Source organism: Phalacrocorax carbo, chromosome 31 (assembly GCF_963921805.1).
Source record: "Phalacrocorax carbo chromosome 31, bPhaCar2.1, whole genome shotgun sequence".
Taxonomy (NCBI): Eukaryota; Metazoa; Chordata; class Aves; order Suliformes; family Phalacrocoracidae; genus Phalacrocorax; species Phalacrocorax carbo.
Window position 1 is genome coordinate 461,310 of NC_087543.1, and position 18,333 is coordinate 479,642.

Below are 18,333 nucleotides of genomic sequence, written 5' to 3' on the forward strand. Positions count from 1 at the left end.
TGAGTGGCGTGGGGAGGGTCACTGCGGGGGCCTGTGGGTGAGTGGAGTGACTGGGGGGGGTACTGGGGCGCCACTGGGAGAGCGGAGTGGGGTGACTAGGGGCGGGTCGAGCCCCCCTCACGTGGGCCACGCCCCACCACAGACGTTGCGCAGGCGCGGCACGCTGGCGGACTACAACCCCCATCATCCACTTCGGCGCATGCGCGGAGGCTACGCAAGGCACAGGTCGGACTACATCTCCCATAAGGCCCCGGACAGAGCATGCGCAGAGAGCGAGAGGAGTGCGCATGCGCGGGGCACCCCGGAAGCGGCGCGGAGAGGCGGAGCGGCCGCGCCCGGCACCTGCCCGGTGAGCGGGGGAGGGGCGGCAGCACCGGGCGGGGCCCGGCGGGGGGGCGGGGGGGCGGTGCCCCGGGGCGTGGCGGGGCAGCGGTGGAGACCCGGGGCCACCGCTCGGTACTGGCGGCGGGGCCGTGGGAAGGCGGGGTGCGGGGGTGTCCCAGCCTCACACCGGGGACCGGTGCCGCCGACGCGTGACACGGCGGGGAGGGGGGGGATATGGGGCCCTGCCCGCCGCTCGGGTGGGGGGGCGGGCGTGTCCCACCGTGACACATCGTGGCGGTGGGCAGGGGAGGGGGCGGCTCCGCGCCCGTGGGACGCCGGGGACACCGGGACGGGCGCGCTTTGCGCTGGGGGGCGGGGCTGCCCCCGCCTTGTGCGGGGCCGAGGGTGTGTCTCCATGTCGCGCGTGGGGACACGCGTGTACCAGCGCCGCGCGGGAGGAAGGCGGGGGGGGGGGTGGGTGCGGCGCTGGGCCCGGCCTTGCGTCACCCACGAGGGTCCCGGCTCCGCACACCTCCCCCCTCCCCGGGCCCACGCGGGACCGCGCCCGCGTCCCTCCCCTCCCCGCGGCCCGAGAGGGCGTGGCCTCCAGACCGCGCCCCCTCTCTCGCCACGCCCCTACGCCGACCACGCCCTCAGCCCACCGCTCTGCAGCCGTCCATATATGGGCATGGCTCGAACGCGGCTCCCTGATTGGTCGTCGCCTCGCGCGCAGGGCCTGTCAACAAACGGCTGCCACGGCCTGCCGTTAAAAGGGCGGGGCGCGGCGGGGCGAGCCCCACCTCCGAGGGCGCCGCGGCCGCTTTAAGGGCCGGGCTCAGCCCCCCGCGGGCAGCGCCGGGCCGAAGCCGGTGGTGCCGGTGAGGGGGCGGGGCGTCCGGATAGGGCAGGGCCTTCTGCGGGAGGGGGCGGAGCTTCTGCGCGTGCAAAGTGGGCGTGGCGTGGCGGCTGAGCGTGCAAAGTGGGGAGGGGCCGGGGGGGGCCACAGCCCGGGCAGTGCCCCAGCGACCCTCCCCAGCGGCCCCAGTACGGCCCAGTAATGGTGTTGGGAACAGTCTGGTAATGGCCCCATTAACCCCTGCTGCCCTGTGCTCACCCCGCCAGCCCCATAGCGCCCCCCAAAGCTGCACACTGTCCCCGCCAGCCCCCTGGCAGCTTCCAGAGCCCCACACTGGCCCTGCCAGGCCCATAGCCACCCCAAAGCTCCACGTCAGCCCCACACCAGCCCCCGCCAGCCCCATAGTGTCCCCTGAAGCCCCACACCAGCCCCGCCGGCCCCATAGTGTCCCCCGAAGCCTCACACTGGCCCCGCCAGCCCCACGCTGTCCCACCATCCGCATAAACACCCCTTTGTCTCCCGGCAGGCCTGGGCACAGGTGCCGGCAGCCCACATCGTCATCAGCGTCGGCAGTGCCATGCTGCCCTGATGGAGCCCAACGCCTTCCCTCACCTGCAGCTCTGGTGCCCACGGCCCTTCGGCACCTACTCTCAGAACAAACCATGCCCCAGTCCCGGCTCCACCAAGAAACCCTTCTCCTGCCGTCCCACCGAAGAGCCTGCCGGAGCCCGGGCACCCTCCGAAAACACGCCACCAGCTCCTGCCGATGTCGCCCTGGCTCCCCCGGCATCTGCAGAGGAAGGTCGGGTGCTGCTGGACACGTGGTATGTCATCAAACCAGGCAACACCAAAGAGAAGGTGGCTTTCTTCGTGGCGCACCAGTGCAGCGGTGGCATCGGCAGCGGTGGCACCAGTGGCCGTGCCAGCACCATGAAGGTAAAAGGCAACTGGGGCAGCGATAGCTCCAAAGCCAAGCGGCGCCGGCGCTGCCACGACCCCACTAAGAGCAAGCCAAACCCAGCATGGGCTACTGGCGGCAGGGACCCGGCTTGCCCACGCCCCTTTGAACCGTCCACTGCTGCCAGTGAAGCCCCTGACTTGCTGTCAGTGGCGGAGATGGTGGCGTTGGTGGAGCAGAGGACGGCGCTGGCGTTGCAGAGCTTCCCCCGGCCCTGCGGTGCTCCTGCTGCCCCAGTTGTCTTCGTGGAGGCGGCTGGCGGTGAAACCAAAGCGCCGAGTGGCTCCGATTGCAGCCGGGTGGCTGAAGCTGTTGCCCACTTTGAGTCACGGCAGCGGGAGCATGGTGGCACCCGGCCCAATGGGTTGTGCCGCCCAGGCACCGAATGTGCTGCTGCGGCGGCAGCATCGTCGGCACCAGGTCCCGGTGAGGTGCGCATCGCCTTCCGCATCTCCAGCGGCCGCGAGCCCCGCGCCGGAGCCGCCACGGCTGAGCCGGGTGGTGTTGGGCGTCCCAATTGTGTCTTTATGAGCTGCGGGACGGCAAGTGGCAGTGGTAATGCTGGCGGTCGTGCCAAGGACAAAATCACCTGTGACCTCTACCAGCTGATCAGCCCGTCCCGTGACACGCTGCCCAACAATGTGGAGTTCCTCCTGGCCACCGCTGGTCCCAAGGGAGATGGGGATGTCCCTGACGTGGACATGGGATGTGGTGAGGGGTCAGTGACTGCTGTCAAGCCGGAGATGAGCGAAGGAACCGGTGAGGGGTCATCGGTGTCAGCACGGGATTGCGCCTCTGGCTTCCATGTGGACGTGGTGGTGACGGGGGTGGTGGACCAATGCGTCTTCTTTGGCAAGGACAGTGCCAAGAAGATGAAGGAGGAGACGGTGCGGCTGCCAGCAGCAGCACAGGAGGACCCGCCACCAGGGCAGCTCTTCCTCCTGCCTGTCCCCGAGGAGACGCCGGTGGCAGAGGATGCAGAGGCCGGCGAGGAGCCGTCAGCTGTCCCTGACCCCTCACTTTGCCGGTTGTACCGTCATGTCTCCCACGACTTTTTGGAGATCCGCTTCAAGATCCAGCGGCTGCTGGAGCCCCGGCAGTACATGCTCCTGCTGCCAGAGCATGTCATGGTGAAGATCTTCAGCTACCTGCCCACCCAAGCGCTGGCCGCCCTCAAGTGCTCCTGCCACTACTTCAAGTCCATCATCGAGACCTTTGGGGTGCAGGCCACCGATTCCCGCTGGAACCGTGATCCCCTCTACCGTGACGACCCCTGCAAGCAGTGCAAGAAGCATTATGAGAAGGGGGACGTATCCCTGTGTCGGTGGCATCCCAAGCCCTACCACCACGACCTGCCTTATGGCCGATCCTACTGGATGTGCTGCCGGAGGCCTGATAAGGAGGCGCCTGGCTGCAGGGTGGGCTTGCACGACAACAACTGGGTACACCCAGCCACCCGACGCGATGACAGCAGGTGAAGGGACAGGAGCCGGCGGGGATGGTGGTGGCAGATCATGGGGACATGGAGGGTGGAAGTTGTCAGCGGCGGTTGCTGGAAAGGGCGGAGGAGAAGGTGGAAAAAAAAAAAAAAAGAAAAAACCATCATCAAACCCCAAAACTTGAAGAAAAAAAGAAAAAGGAACAAAGTGGTGGGGGGGTGGGGGCAGCGAGGAGGGCAAGGGTCCCATCCAGGGCGAAGGCCCTGTGGAGGGTGGGGGGTGGCCAGAGGGAGGGTGACGTCTCCATCTGCGGTGGTGGCCCTGCAGAGGTGGGTGGCCCTGTGGAAGGGGGTGGCCGGACAGAGGGTGACATCCCCATCTGGGGTGGTGGCACCGTGGTGGGTGGCTTCAGCCCCGTGGAGGGTGGTGGCCCCCTCTGGGGTGACATCCCGCCCACGGTGACGTCCCCATGGAGGGTGACATCCTCCCTGGATTGACATCCCCACCTGGGGTGACCTCCTGGCACGAGGGGATGTCCATGGCGCAGCGACGTCCCCTGCTAGGGTGACATCTCAGGGGTGATGTCCTGGTCTGAGCTGACATCCTGCCCAGAGTGACGCCCCCCCCGCCCCGGGTGACATCTTTGGTGACGTCACACGTTGAGAGTGACATCACGGCTGAGGGTGACGTCCCACGGGAGTCACGGCTGCACCCAGTCGCTCTGTCCCCACGGGGGGACCTGCGCATGCGCCAACGCCTGCCCGGGGCCGCCGCGCATGCGTATCCGCGTTCAGCCGGAGCCGGCCTCGCCGGGAGTGGGCGTGACCTAGATCGGAAGCCCCGCCCCGTGCCCTATTAGGGGCGTCCTCGTCGCCCGGGCACCCTCCGCGGCCCCGCCCCCGGGAGGCCCCGCCCCCTCGCCATGCGGAAGGGCGCCGGAGGTTCCCGCCGCTCCCGGCCCGCGGGTTCGGGTCCCGCTCCCGGTCCTGCCGGGGTCCCGCTCCCGGTGCCGGGGCCCGGGCTCTGCCCGCGGTCCCGCCGCTGTACCCGGCCGCTGTTGCCGCTCTTGGCGCTGGCGACTGCCGCCGCACTCCTCTACGTCGCCTGGCCCAGCGCGGAACGGGGCACTGGCTCGGTGAGCAGGGCTGGGGGGAAGCGGGGAGGGGGTGCCCGGCATGTCCCCGCTGTCCCTGGGAGCCCTTAGACCCCATGGGGACCTCCCCACCTTCCCCGGGGCCCCTAGTCCCTTGGGGGTCCCCCAGACCCCATCACGGAGGCGGCCAATGGGTCCTGGGGCAATTAGACCCACCTCACAGGGCCCCCCAGTATCCCCTAGCACCCTCAGTCCCCTCCAAGACACCCAGATCCCATCATAGGGCCACCTAATGCATCCATGGACACCCCAGAGTCCCCCCAGGGCCCTCAGCCCCCTCCCTGGCTGTCCTAGACCCCATCATGGGGGCACCTAATGTGTCCATTGTCACCCGAAACCCCTCCAGGGATGCCCAGACACCCCCCTGAGCCCCCAACATCCCCCAGAGCTCCCCCACAGGGTACCCAACTCCCCAGGGCCCGCCAGACCCATCATGGGGTGCCTCGGATCCCTCCAGGGCCCCCCAGTACTGACACAGCCCCCCCCAGCCCCTCTCTGGCCCCCCCTCAGAGCTGGCTCTCCGGGCGCTGCTGGGGCAGCTGGATGGCAGCCGCCTGTGGGACACCTTCCTGCAGCCCCTCCTGCGGGAACGGGTGCCGGGTGGGCCCGGAAGCCGTGTTGCCCGCCAGGTAAGACCCCCACACACACTCCCCTCCACCCCAGGGTGCTGCCGCACCCACCTGAGGGTGCTGCCATGCCTCTCACTAGGGGCCTCATCCCTGCAGCACATTGTGGAGTGCTTGGGTGCCCTGGGGGCTGCCTGGCACGTGGAGCTCGATGCCTTTGAAGGGGCGACTCCTCGGGGACTGGTGACCTTCACCAATGTGGTGGCCACAGTGGCCCCCACTGCCCCCCGACGCCTGGTCCTCGCCTGTCACTACGACACCAAGGTCTTGCCCCCTGATACCAGCCAGCGACTCTTTTTGGGGGCCACCGATTCGGCTGTGCCCTGCGCCATCCTCCTGGAGCTGGCAGCTGCCCTCGACCGGCCCCTGCAGCGTGCCAAGGACAGGGTGGGTGATGGGTGGCCCTAGGGCCCAGACCCAGTCCCCCTCCCCCCTCCCCCCCACCCCTCCCCAGGATGCCTGGGTCCCCCAGACCCACCCCAGGACTCCTGGGTCCCCCCTGGATGCTGGGGTCCCTCCCCCACTGCTGGATGCTGGGGTCCTAGCAGGGCCTCGAGGTGACGCTGCAGCTGCTCTTCCTGGACGGGGAGGAAGCCTTTGGGGACTGGAGCGACACGGACTCCCTCTATGGTGCCCGGCACCTGGCAGCACGTATGGCCACCACCCCGCACGGGCCCCACGACACACAGATCACTGCCATGGTGAGCAGCGCCAAGCCCCATGTCAGTGGCAGGCTGGTGGCACCCGAGGGTGGTGGGAGGGTGGCGGGGTGGTCTGGTGGCACCCAAGGGTGGTGGCGAGGGGGTGGCTGTGGCCATGACCCAGCTGGGATGGTGCCATGGCACCAAGGATGATGACCAAGGGTGGGGGTGGGGGGGTGGCTGATCTGATGTCACTGAAGCATGGTGACATGGTACTGGCTTAACTGAGATGGTCCCTGCTGCTGCGGTGACCCAACCGGGTGTTGGCACAGCTGAGACAGTCCCACAGCATCTGAGGATGGTGGCACTGTGGTGTCCGTGCACCTGTGCTGGTGTCCCCATTGGCTGTGCTGGTGTCCCTAGAGCTTGCTGGTGTTGCTGGACCTGCTGGGCGCCCGGCACCCCGCCATCCACAGCCACTTCCCCCGCACCCACCACTGGTTCCTGCGCCTCGTCGCCATCGGTGGGACATGGGGACCGGATGGGGACAAGGGGATGGGGTGGGAATGGGGCTGGGATGTGGGGATGCAGATGGGGACAGGGCACAGGTGGGGTGTGGGGAGGGGATCAGGTGGGGACACAAGTGGGGGACAAGCTGAGGCAGAGGGTTGGGACAGGGATGGACGTGGGGCCAGGGAGGAAGCTGGGGTGTCACAGGTCCTACCCCACCCTGTCCCCGGCAGAGCAGCGGCTGCGGCGACTGGGGCTGCTGCACACCCCCCCCCAGGACCAGCCCTTCTTCCGCCTCAGCCCAGCCCCAGGACCTGTCGAGGATGACCACGTCCCCTTCCTCCAGCGAGGTGATGTCCCCATCCCCTGCCCCGTCCCCTGGGGCGTGGTGTTCCCATGCTGCATGGCCAGGCCAAGCAGCGGGATGGCGGCCTGTGGGCTGATGATCCGGGTGGGGGGGGGACACACATCCCCCACCAATCCTGTCCCCCCATACCGTGTCCCTGCAGGTGTCCCTGTTCTGCACCTCATCCCCACGCCCTTCCCGCCTGTGTGGCACACCCTCGAGGACACTGTGGAGAACCTGCACCCTCCCACCATGGAGGACCTGTCCAAGATCCTGGTTGCCTTCGTGGCTGAGTTCCTGCAGCTCTGAGCCCCACTGTCACCCCCCCAGCGGCCTCCAGCCAAGGACAGCCTGGGGGGGGGGCAGCAGCCCTGGAAGCCACCAGTAAAGTGCTTAGTGACCAACGCGGTGTCCTGTGCTGTCACCTGCTTCAGCGATGCCCCTGGGGACAGGGACACATGATAGATGCCAGGGAGTACAAGGGCAATTAGGGATGACTCTTGGGATCCTCAGGGACTCTGGGGCACATCCCTGAGGCCACAGGAGCGCCAGGGTCCCCCGGGGTGGTAGCCAGGTTCCCCCAGCCTCCCCTTCCCCCCACAAATAGCCCAAGATCCCAGTTCCTCCAAAAAAGAAGAAAAAAAAAAAAACCAAAAAGAAACCCCCATTTTATTGCTTGTACCGTACAAATACGAGGGCAGGCAACAGCTGCCAGTGGGTCACTGCCACCACGCTGGGGATGACGGGCCACCATGTCCACTGCTGTCTTGTTACGGGGTCTCACACCCCCACGCCACACCACGCCAGTATTTTTAAGTTAATTCAACTGATTTTTGGGCAACTAGGATCTAAGTAAGAAAAAGCAACTTTTCTTGGTTCCTCCCTACGGCAAAGTGGCACCAGGCACCAAATTCCTACCTCTAAACCACGGCTCTGGTGTCAGCCGTGCCAGCAGATGCCAGGCGGTGGCGGCAAGTCCAGCTTGTCACTGGCCCGGCTTGTCGGTGCAGGCGCTGTGGCGAAGGCAACGCTCCCTGAATGCCGGGGCCCACCAGCAGGGCCTGGAGCCACCAGCCCTAGTGATAGTGGCCTCGACCGGAAGGCATCCATGGAGCAGTTGGGTGTTGATCCATCCCCGGCAACAGCGTGTGCGAGAAGAAACCCAGTCCCGACACCAGCAGCTGCAGATGCCAAGCCAGTGGTGCGGCAGGAAAAGCCCTGTCCCTCTGCAACACCGGGTCGGGACCAAAGGGTGTTGGTTCCAGTGACGCCGTCATCCCGTGAGGATGCCAGAGGAGGTGGCCAGGGTCCCTGAGCCGGGCATCCCCGTGGCTCCTGGCTTTAAGGCACCAGAGAAGCCAAACTATTGCTGTTAGGATGGCATTTTCCTTAGGGCCGTGCTGCTGATGCAGGGCTGAGGCAGTCCCCTCCGCTGCAGTGCCAAGCTGAGGGTAGAGCCTGTTTTCAGTCACTGCCAGTTCCATTCAAAGCAGAGCCAGGAGGACGTGAGGGGCTGAAATGTGTCCCCCGCCATGGTCTTGCGGGGGTCCTGTCCTGTCATCACCCACCTCCTTGGGGCAGCCGGCATTGGTTCCCAGCCATGGGGTGGGTGGTGGGGGGCAGGGTTCCCCCCTCCCTTCTTCTGCTGTCAAAACAGCCTCCCCCCAACTGGGAGCAGTGGGTTTTACTGGGCAGAGGGCTGGCCGAGCTTCCAGGGGATCAAGGCCACTGTTGTGGGGAAGTGGGAGTTGGTTTAAAAAGCTGCGAGCACTTCTAGGAGTTTAAAAAATGAAAATAATAATAATTAAAAATCCAAGCAGTCCTAGGCCGGGGGCAGGAGGCATGGCTCGGTGCCGGCGGGAGCCGCAGAGCAAGAGCACTTGGTAGGGGTATGGCTTCCGAAAGGTGCTGCGGCGCGGCGAGCTGCAGCATCCCGCCCCCCCTTCTGCTGGGCATGGAAGAGAAATGCCCCCCGCTACGAGCGAGCCCCCAAACCCTCCTCCTCCTCAGAGGCCAAATCCTGCTGCTGCTGGTTACTCCCGTATGCTGGCAGAGTAGGAGAACTGGGGGAAGTGTGTCCGCTGGTCGTTCTCCAGGGAGCCCATGTTGTCATCTGCAAAGCCAGGGATGGGGAAGGGTTTGAGGGTAAGGGAGCCACCAACGGAGGCCCCCAGGTGCGTCCAGAAGCTTCCCTCTCCCTCCTGCAGCAGCAATGCCACCAAAGCTGCCCGTGGCCAGGCAGTGAGAGCGACCTCAAGCTTTTATAGAGGTGTGACAGCAATGCCACCAGCCCATCAGGTGGCACCTGCCACCACAATGGTGACAGGAAAAATTGAGGTTGCACGAGGGGAAGGGGTATAGGTGACAAGGGGGTCCCCATTTCTGGGCAGCGTTGGCACTCACAGCGATCCGGTGGGGTGATGGTGATGGATTGGGCGGTGAACTCGTCATCAAAATACCGTGTGTCAATCTCAGACGTCACTTGGGGCTTGAATGGCGGGACCAGCTGACAGACACCAGAAATTTGTTTGCCAGCAGCGTGCCAAGTGCTCACCTGCCCCCTCGCCCCCCCCACCCCCAAAGCGCTCCCTTCCCTTCCTACCTTCTTCTGAACCACGTCCTGCCAGTTGATGGGGGCGAAGAAGCGATGCTCCATCACCTCCTTGGCATCGTTGGGACCTCCGCCGAGCCTGTAGGCACAGAGGGGCACGTCCGGACCTGCTGGTAGCTCCACGGTCCCCCCATTCATCCCCGGCAGACCCTCACACCTCTGTTTGGGATCCTTCTTGAGCAGCCCAGCCAGCAGGGACTTGGCCTCAGGGCTGAGGGTACGAGGGAAGCGGATCTCCTCCATGAGGATCAGCTCAAAGAGGCGTTCGTGGTCCTGGTTGTAGAAGGGAAGGCGGCCGCACATCATCTCGTACATGACAACTCCCAAGCCCCACCAGTCTACGGCACGGCCGTAATCGTTGTCCTCCAGGACCTGTGTGGGGGGAAGACGGAGAGTATGGCACTGACAAGGCCGAAGAACCAGGCAGCAACACCAGGGACTCCCATTCTCAGTACAACCACTCCTGCAACCCAAGCGTTTGGAAAAGCCCCTACTGAGCCGCAGCCATCTTGGTCTTTGGGAATAACCTCCACAGAAAAAACCTCTTTGGCCCAAGAGTTTTCAGGAAAGCCTGGCTGCAGGAATGCTTTCGGTACCTCTGGAGCCAGGTACTCAGGAGTACCGCAGAAGGTCTTCATGGTGGCTCCATCTGTGATGCCTTCCTTGCAGAGCCCAAAGTCAGTGATTTTGATGTGGCCATCTTTGTCCAGCATGAGGTTTTCCAGCTGAAAAGGTGGGAGAAAAGGTTCAGAGCTGAGCAAGGTCAGGAGCATGGGACAGATGCCGCTCCCCAAAAGGCTCCATCAGGTGGTTGGGGTCTTGATCCATTGCCATGTGATGGGGATGAGGGTAACACCTCCCCACAGGGCAGAGTCAAACTCGCTCTGCTGAAGCTGAGCTTGCCCCCTTCCTCCTGCAACAATATGTGTGAAAACGTCCCCAGACCCAGGTGGAAAGTGGCTCTTCACCACCCACAGTGAGCAGCAGCAGAGAAAGGCAGCTTTCATCAAGCGAGCATGACACTCTGCTGGCTGAAACCCTTCAAAGCCCCTCAGGGTGATTTTTAGGGGAGCTGGGAGCAACTCCACACCCCCAGGCACCAACCCAGGAAGATTCAAATTGTTTGGCGCTAAGACAGAGTGCAGGCACTGCTTAGGGACGCTGCTGCTGCCAGGCTGGTACCTTAATGTCCCTGTACACCACATCCCGGGAGTGCAGGTACTCCAGTGCAGAGACTATTTCTGCGCCGTAGAAACGGGCTCGGTCCTCTGTGAAGACGCGTTCTCTTGAGAGGTGGAAAAACAGCTTCAGGGAAAGAAAAACAAGACAAACAAGCTGATCGACAACTGCATGAAAAAAAAAACAACCCACAAAACAGTGAAACCCAGGTTAATCGCTCTCAGTGCGCAGATAACACAGTTACACATGTCCTAAGCTTCTCGCCTTGAGTGGTCAAGATATTGACAGGTCCCCACTCTGTTCTGCCAGCAGGAGCTGGGGGGAAAACGCCGCTGTGCATTGGCTGAGGGGCTGTGCCGCTGGCTGCGCTCCCCCCTCACGAGCAAAGTGTGTTGGGGTGGAGAAACGAAGTGGGATGTGAGTGCAAGGCGGAAGGTAACTGAGCCACCAATGGCTGGAGGTGCTGCAGCGTCCGCAGCTTCCCGGGTGATGAGGAGGGCAGACCCAGGGGTCCTGCTGCCTCCCCCGGGGCGTTGCTTCATGCACGCAATGGCCTCGCTGCCATATCAAGTGCGATGAAGGCAAGGGAAGAGCTTGTCTAAAAGGAGAGCCGGGTGCTCTACCTCCCAAAACATGTGCTGAGGGGAGACCGTGGAATAAGCTGTCCACTAACTAGCTGAAAACAGCTATTTAACATGCGGACAGGGTCCTTCCAAGCCCCGGAGGAAGCACTGGACCTTAAGCTCCCACCTCTCCGCCGTTGGCGTACTCCATGACGAAGCACAGCCGGTCATTCGTCTGAAAGGCATATTTCAGCGCCTGCAAGAGGGGAACAAAAAGGTCTTGGAGAAGCTGTGGGGCTCTACACTTCTGGTGGAGGTGGGGAGGGGAGGGGAAGGGTCATTTCGGGGGATGCCAGACATCCCAGCCTGCCGCCCGCTTGCTCCCTCGCTGCCACCAGCCCGTACTTACGGTGAGGAAGGGGTGCCTGGTGTTCTGCAGCACCCGGCTCTCTGTAACAGTGTGTGCCACCTCATCCTGCAGATGAGAAGATGAGGAGAAATTAAGCGCCATTTACTCCCCATTGTTTATGGAAAAATCAGAGATTTTTTTCCCTTCTGTGAACTATTTTCAGAAAAAAAAATGGATGGGAGCTCAAAGTGCCAACCTCCGCCCCGTTTTCATCCCTGTGGGGGTGAAGGGTTCACCGGCCGGATCATCCAGAGGATGTGTCCGCATCGTATCCCCCAAGAGGTGAGTGAGTGGGTGGCACGGTATCACCCAACGATGCGTTACAACACAGGCCTGGGGTTTTGAAATAAGGGCAATTCCTGGAATCCCCCAGCATTTAGAGCACAGCAGGAGCTGGCCATTGCTTGGCTCTTCGGAAGCACATTTTGAAACCATCCCAACATTTGGGGGGTTAGGCTAGGTGACCTTTAAGGGCCCCTTCCAACCCAAACTATTCCATGATTCTATGATCCCTTATGCCCTGCCGGCTCCCAACTTTACCCTTCACCCTCTGGGTGAGCTGGGGCTCAGCACGTACTTTCGCAATGATGACCTCTTTCCGTAGGATTTTCATGGCATAATAGCGGCCAGTGGCCTTTTCCCGCACCAAGATGACTTTGCCAAAAGTGCCCTTTCCCAGGAGCTTCAGGTAATCGAAATCATTCATGGTCTGGGGAGGAACGGGGAGACAGAGGTAAGTTTGCGGCATGGGCAAGTGAGGTCAGGATGGGAAAGGGTTTTCTGAGCTATTTCACTCGTGATTATCCCAGTGACAGTGGACACCACAGGAATGAGGTTTATCCCATAAGCCTCCCTCATTGCTTGGCGGTCCCAATCCACCGCAATCCCGCTTGTAGCAAGAGACGGTGCCACGCCAGGGGTGACTTACGGCCTTGGCGCGGGTCTTGCTTATGGCCACCTCCATCTCCTCGGCGCCAGTGCTGTCATTAGGAGTTCCACACTTGTAATCCATTGTGTCTGCCTCCGGTTCCTGGTTCTTCAGGCTGTTTGCTACTGTCTGGATGGCTCGCATCCACTCCTCGCTATGGAGAAAAAGGGGATTGGCAGCACAGGGCTGTGATGAGTATCACTGAGGGGGGCTGTGCCCACCTCTCCAGGCTTTGCAGGCAGGTGGATGGGAGTCACAACCAAGAGATTTTGGGGCTTTCCTCCAGCTAACATCAACGCAACAAGCTATTTATCCCTGATTCCCAAAGGAAGGGGCCATCCCACGCGCCTACCGCTCTTCAGGAGAGTCCACGTGGAAGGTTCTCTCAATGACCGTGGTCCACTGCAAGCATCGGATAACAAAGGTGTTGGGCCGAGGCCGCTCAGTCTTCATCAGCTGGCACTCTGCGAAGGTTCGAAAATAAATGACAGAAAGGGAAAAGGATGATTTGGGGTCAAATATCCTCATTCCAAAACCTTATTTAACAGCACTAGGAACGAAGACACCCTGCTCGATGCCAGCTTGTAACTGCGGACAGCCCCAAAGCTGCCCACACTGACATACCCGCTACTGAGAAGTTATTCAGAGGTGGCAAGCTGTGGTCGGATGTCTCTGGCCGTTCCTTGTAGCCGATGAAGGAGCCGTCACTTTTCAGCAGGAAATACCGGGGACGCCACGTTTTGATGTATTCTCCTGCAAGAGAGTGGGGGGAACAGGGTATGGTGCATGGGTTTTCAGGGAAGGACCCCTCGCAGCAGGGGTCTCGTTGCCAAGTTGGCAAATTAAGCAGCAGAAGGACCCCTCGTAGATGGAAAATTAAGCAGATGTTTTTCTTCAGGCTGTTTCTAGGAGCTTTGGAGAAGCTCCTGCAAAACGCAGCCAGCTGCTGTAATTTAGGAGAGGCATGAGCAGCAGGTCAGCCTGAAACATGCTTGCTCTGAGGGAACACAGAGCAAAAAAGATTCATGCTTCCCTCAGCAGCTCCAAAATTGACCCGAAGCAGCCTTGGCAGCTCTGAATAAAGACACAGCATTGGAGGGAGGCCCTGGCTTCCCTCTCTCTGGCTATATTTGCCTAGAAGAAGGAGGAATCCACGAACCTGCTGGACACAGGGATCTGGCTGGGCTACCCGTAGTAGAAAGGTGGCTGGAGACAGATGGCTTTCATGCCTGCTCCCCTTGCAAACCACCCTCAGCAAGGGAAGGAAAAATAAGAGCCACCTTCAATGGGTCTAAAAATAAAACCCCATGTGTGCAGCTGCTACAATGCTGTGATGATCCGTACGTACGGCTAAAAATAAAAGGGCTGTCTGGGGGTCTTGCTGCAGGGCCACCATGGCAAACCAGGTTAGAGGGTCTGTGGGGAGATGTTGGGATTGCCCTTCAGCTTCCCACCACAGCAAGCAATTAAAAATGATGTTGCCAGAGCATTTGCTTGTGGCACAGACCAAATGCCAGCAAACCGACATTGCTGATTGCCAGGAGAGCTGTTGAGCTGAGCCCCGAGCTGGAGAAAGCTGAAAGGGTAAACACTGGTGAGTTTCAGGATGCCCTGCGGTGCCAAGGTGCCTTGTTCCCTGTTTTGGGGCAAGGGGAAGCGGAGAGCCGCCTGCATTTGCACCAGGGAAAGGTTAAAATCACCAGTAACTGGAAACCGGAGCTCTCCTTTCCCAGCGGCAGCTGTAGTGCCAGATTCCCTGCGGTGACCCAGCCTTGGAGGGATGCCACTGCCACTTAGCCAGCTCCCCGGCTCGCCTCCCTCACCTCTCTTATGCAGCCAGCCCTCCTTCACGACTGACACTTCGTTCATGGTGGTGCCGCAGGCTCTAACACCCTCTCTGCCACAGGACCAGGGAAGTGGCTAACGCCCGCAGCAGTGGCTGCGGGAGGAGCGGCGAGAGTGGAGACGACCTGCAGGAGAAGAGAGAGATGCTCAAAGAAAGCCAGCAAGCTCCCAATGCTTTTCTTTTCCCTCCCTCGAGGGGAGGCAGCTAGTTTCAGCATGAAGCCGCCCCCACGTGCCAGTTAAAAACTCCTCTGCTGCTCTAGTTTCCCAGAGGAAAAAAAAAAAAAAAAAAGAAAAACCCACCCCCAAAACTTAAAAGTCAGCGTGGCAGCCTTGCAAACCTGGAGGTGCCAGGATGGAGCAGGTTTGTTGGCATCGTCCCTTTACCTGGCCGCTGTGCGATGAGGGATTAAAAAGCCTCTGGAGGGTTGGACAAGCTCACAGGGGGTGGGGGGGGGCATGGTCCCTTGCAAAACAAACAGCTAGAGAAAAATTAATCGGGGTCACCTGACAGGATTAACTCCCCAGGCTCCAAAATCCTGGGATGGGAGGCGGCGGTGGGACAGGGGGATGTGCCATGTCCCAGTGGTAGCTGGAGGGGATTGTCCCCACCTCAGGTTTCCCCAGAGTCACCTTGAGCTTGCTGTCCCTCCACCAGCCCCTGGCTTTCATCAGGGTAAAATAAAACCCAACCCCATAAATTTATGGCTGGGCGCAAGGGTTTAGGGTTTTCCTGCTGTGTCCGAAGAAAGGCAATAGCCAGAGCAGCCTGAGACAAGCTCCCCAGGCATGGTGTTACCCTGATGGAGCTCCTGCTCCCCTCCAATCCCCTTGGATCAATCCCAACGCCCGCCTAACTCCCAAACCTCCAGCCTAATTTTAAAAGCTCTGATTTAATCTTTAAAACTCCCCCTGCCGCAGGGATGAGGGGGTTTCCAAAGGGAAGTATGGCAGGCAGGAGGGAAATAATTTCCCTTCCTCACTCCTGTAAACTGTCCCATGCCTTCCCGATAGGAAACCCCCACCACGAGCATCCCGGGATGCTCCTGTGATCCCAGATGCAGGGGAGGATTTTGGGGACTTGCTTGCCCCTGGGGCTCCTCTGCTCACCCAGCAGTGGGCAGGGTTGTGGGGTAGGCAGCCAGGCAACTCGGGCAGAACAAATACAGGCAGGACCTAGCAGCGCACGAAGCTAATGTTTCTTCAGCTACTGCAGGGTCAGTCTCCGTATGGATTTGCTACCAGATGGGCTCTGGTAAAGAACTCATCAATGTTAATTAAAAAGGAAATAAAATGGTTGCTGCAGAAAAGGGCTCCAATTAATTTCAGAGCTGACCCAGAGAGACTGAGCCCACTGCAAGTGTCCCACGAGGGATCCAGACCACGGATGCAAATGAGGTCACAGAAGGCTTTAATAAAAAAAAATTCCCCAAATTTTGTGAAAAACAGCCCCTAAGCAAGCTGTTTGAAAGGGACAGAGATTGCAGGACTTTGGGATTGACTCATGCCACAGCCAAGCTTTGACATGGATCCAGTGCATCCGTGGCATCGAGGTGAGTAGAACACGGTCAGGACATGATGAGCCTTCAAATCCAGTGGTGAGCAAAGATGTTTTCAGTGAGGTCCAGGCATCACTCCTTCACATCCGGGGCTTGTTTCTACATCACGCTAATTATCCCAGCTGCAATTAAAGGCTTTCAGTTGGTTGCACCTGACCTTTGACTATATTTTTGTGCAAAGCACAGGATAGCAAGGCTCTCAAACTCAGAGCCTGTGGACTTCTCTGAGCCAACACCAGGTCATCCTTTGACAGCAATATGAAAAAAAAAATGGTATTTGTTTAAAAAAAAACAACCCAAACAAAATTGTTGCTTTTTGGGTGTGTTTAAGGATAATTACAACAGCAGGAGAATCACAGTTCAGGAATCACCAGCAGCTCGGAGCATTAAACCCTGTCATGGTTTCCTCGTCCTTGCAGGCACTGGAGGATTTTTAATATGATCCTGAGGGTTAACGAAGAGCGCGAGCAAGCAGGGGTCATTAGGCAAGTTCTCCGTACCCTGATCGTTTTGGTTATTTTCAACAACGGATGGGGATTGCATCTGCCACCGAGGGACCCGACAGCCCCACAGTGAGAGCAGTTTCTAGGCATGCACTGAAAAGCAGTGATTAAAAAAAACATCAAAAAAGCCCCATTTCAGGTGCATTCAGGAGACTTTAAACCATCTGAGAAGCAGCACCGTAGAAGATTTGCATCTCGAAGTGCAGCGGCGCGCATCCTGTCCCGGGGACAAGCGGTGAGGAGCTTTCAGAGGTCTGAAGGGTGTTGCTGCTGAAAGCTGTGCCGCAGGGATGGCCTGGCTTGGGGGGGAGCGTGCCAGGTTCCCCCTCCACCACAGAGGTGGGCATGGGGCTGTGTAGGGGCAGAGCACTTGGCTGGGCTCGCTCAGGGGGTGGTTGGGAAGGCAGACGGGTCCCCCAGTACTGCTGCTCCTCCCTGGAGGGGGGGATATGGGGTGGGGGGGAAGTCCTAGCACAGCCCAGCAGCCAGCAGAGATGCCCCAGTCTGCAGAGAGCTCTGACCAGGTGAAGGACAACCCCCAAACCCCAGAGGACCACAAGGAGCCCACCAAACCCCTCCACTGCAACCCCCTGGGACAGGACCCTCCAAGCCTGCCAGCATCCTCATATAGCACACCCCCCCCCCCCAGCCTGCAAAGGCCCTAGCACACACCCTGCATGTTGAAAAATACCCCCTGGATAAGGTTCTGCCCTCCCCTCCCCAAGCCAAGGTCCCTCATCTCAGGCCCCTGGGAAAGGCCCCCTACCAGTCACCCCCAGCTCAGGCCCCTAGGACAGCCCCCCCCCCCCAAACCTGCCAGGGCCCAACGGCAGGCCCCCCATATCATCCCCCTGGATAAGCTGCTCCCCCCAAGCCTACCAGGGCACCTACCAGTCACCCCCAACTCTGGCCCCTAGGACAGCCCCTCACAAGCCTGCCAGGGCCCTAGGACAGACAACTCCCCCCCCCATGTCATCTCCCTGGATAAGCTGCCCACCCAAGCCTGCCAGGGTCCCCCCAAACCTGCCAGAACCCCCATCTCAGCCCCCTGGAACAGGCCCCTACTAGTCACCCCCGGCTCCTGGGACAGGCCCCCCAAACCTGCCAGCGCCCCGGGACAGGCCCCCCATGTCATCCCCCTAAATAGGCTCCCCCCCAAGCCTGCCTGGGCCCCCCATCTCAGGCCCCTAGGACAGCCCTCTTCGAGCCCCCCAGCCCAACGACCCCAAAAACAGAGCCGCCCCCCCTCCCAGCCCCGCGGCGGGCGGGCACACGGTGGGGCGCTCCCTGAGTCCCCCGCCATCCCACGGGTGGTATGGTCCCCACAGCGCCCCTCAGGAGACGGGCGGGTCCACTGGGCGGCGCGCGGGGAGGTGGGGGGGCGGCGCTGCGCACCCCTGGCGGAGGGGCGCGGGTGGTGCGTTCCGCGCGGCGCCCAGCGGGGGACGGGCGAACCCATTGCGCGGCGCGGGGGGATCAGCGCCGGCTCCTCACCTGTCATGGACGCCGCGGGCCCGGCCGGCTGCCGACGCTCATCCCGGTAGCGGTGGGGCTCCCCCCTCCCCGTTCCGTCTTATCAGCCCCAACGGTGCCCGCGCTCCCGGAAACCCCGCCCGCTGCGGGCCCACGCACGCAGGAAGCGGAGACGGACGGGAAGGAGGTCGGGGAGGGGGGGGGGGGTCGAGGGGGGACAGAGAGGGAAGGACCCCACTCGCCTCCCAGGGGCCGCACTGCGCAGGCGCCGCTCCGCCGCTTCCGACTGCGCCTGCGTCACGGGGGCAGCGCGCCTGCGCACGGGGTGGGAGAGGGCGGGCCCGCCTCCTCCCACCGCGCACGCGCAGCTCGCCCGCGGCGCCCACCCCGCTCGTGGGGGTGTTAGATGC

The 18,333-nt window shown here is 61.5% G+C and overlaps 4 protein-coding genes across 10 annotated transcripts in view; 3 read left to right on the top strand and 1 right to left on the bottom strand.

Annotated features, from left to right (window-relative positions):
* The window catches only part of VASP (vasodilator stimulated phosphoprotein), a 29,636-nt gene extending 15,154 nt beyond the window's left edge, over positions 1–14,482 (top strand). For all 5 annotated transcript variants that reach the window (XM_064437380.1, XM_064437379.1, XM_064437376.1 and 2 more), the window contains one exon: positions 14,406–14,482. In XM_064437380.1, coding sequence (XP_064293450.1) covers positions 14,406–14,467 — 62 coding nt within the window. In that variant the 3' untranslated portion in view covers positions 14,468–14,482. The remainder of the gene's footprint in view (positions 1–14,405) is intronic.
* Positions 278–3,766, top strand: FBXO46 (F-box protein 46). 2 transcript variants are annotated; one of them, XM_064437356.1, is made up of 2 exons: positions 278–349; positions 1,707–3,766. In XM_064437356.1, exon 2 carries the CDS (start codon positions 1,769–1,771, stop codon positions 3,614–3,616), a length of 1,848 nt encoding a protein of 615 aa, XP_064293426.1. In that variant the 5' UTR covers positions 278–349; positions 1,707–1,768; the 3' UTR covers positions 3,617–3,766. The 2 variants fall into 2 exon arrangements, with proteins under 2 accessions (XP_064293426.1, XP_064293428.1); XM_064437358.1 differs by lacking the exon at positions 278–349 and adding an exon at positions 770–1,202.
* QPCTL (glutaminyl-peptide cyclotransferase like) lies at positions 3,935–7,257 on the top strand. 2 transcript variants are annotated; one of them, XM_064437373.1, is made up of 7 exons: positions 3,935–4,712; positions 5,219–5,359; positions 5,456–5,743; positions 5,905–6,057; positions 6,421–6,520; positions 6,746–6,857; positions 7,017–7,257. In XM_064437373.1, exons 1-6 carry the CDS (start codon positions 4,500–4,502, stop codon positions 6,832–6,834), a joined length of 984 nt encoding a protein of 327 aa, XP_064293443.1. In that variant the 5' UTR covers positions 3,935–4,499; the 3' UTR covers positions 6,835–6,857; positions 7,017–7,257. The 2 variants fall into 2 exon arrangements, with proteins under 2 accessions (XP_064293443.1, XP_064293442.1); XM_064437372.1 differs by having other exon boundaries at positions 4,444–4,712; positions 6,741–6,857.
* Positions 7,502–14,506, bottom strand: AKT2 (AKT serine/threonine kinase 2). The gene is made up of 13 exons (XM_064437363.1): positions 14,367–14,506; positions 13,168–13,296; positions 12,896–13,007; positions 12,544–12,697; positions 12,193–12,324; positions 11,616–11,681; positions 11,394–11,462; positions 10,647–10,769; positions 10,061–10,189; positions 9,622–9,836; positions 9,456–9,543; positions 9,257–9,359; positions 7,502–8,966 (listed from the first exon to the last, which is right to left on the bottom strand). Exons 1-13 carry the CDS (start codon positions 14,410–14,412, stop codon positions 8,887–8,889), a joined length of 1,446 nt encoding a protein of 481 aa, XP_064293433.1. The 5' UTR covers positions 14,413–14,506; the 3' UTR covers positions 7,502–8,886.
* Positions 14,507–18,333: the final 3,827 nt, after the last annotated feature.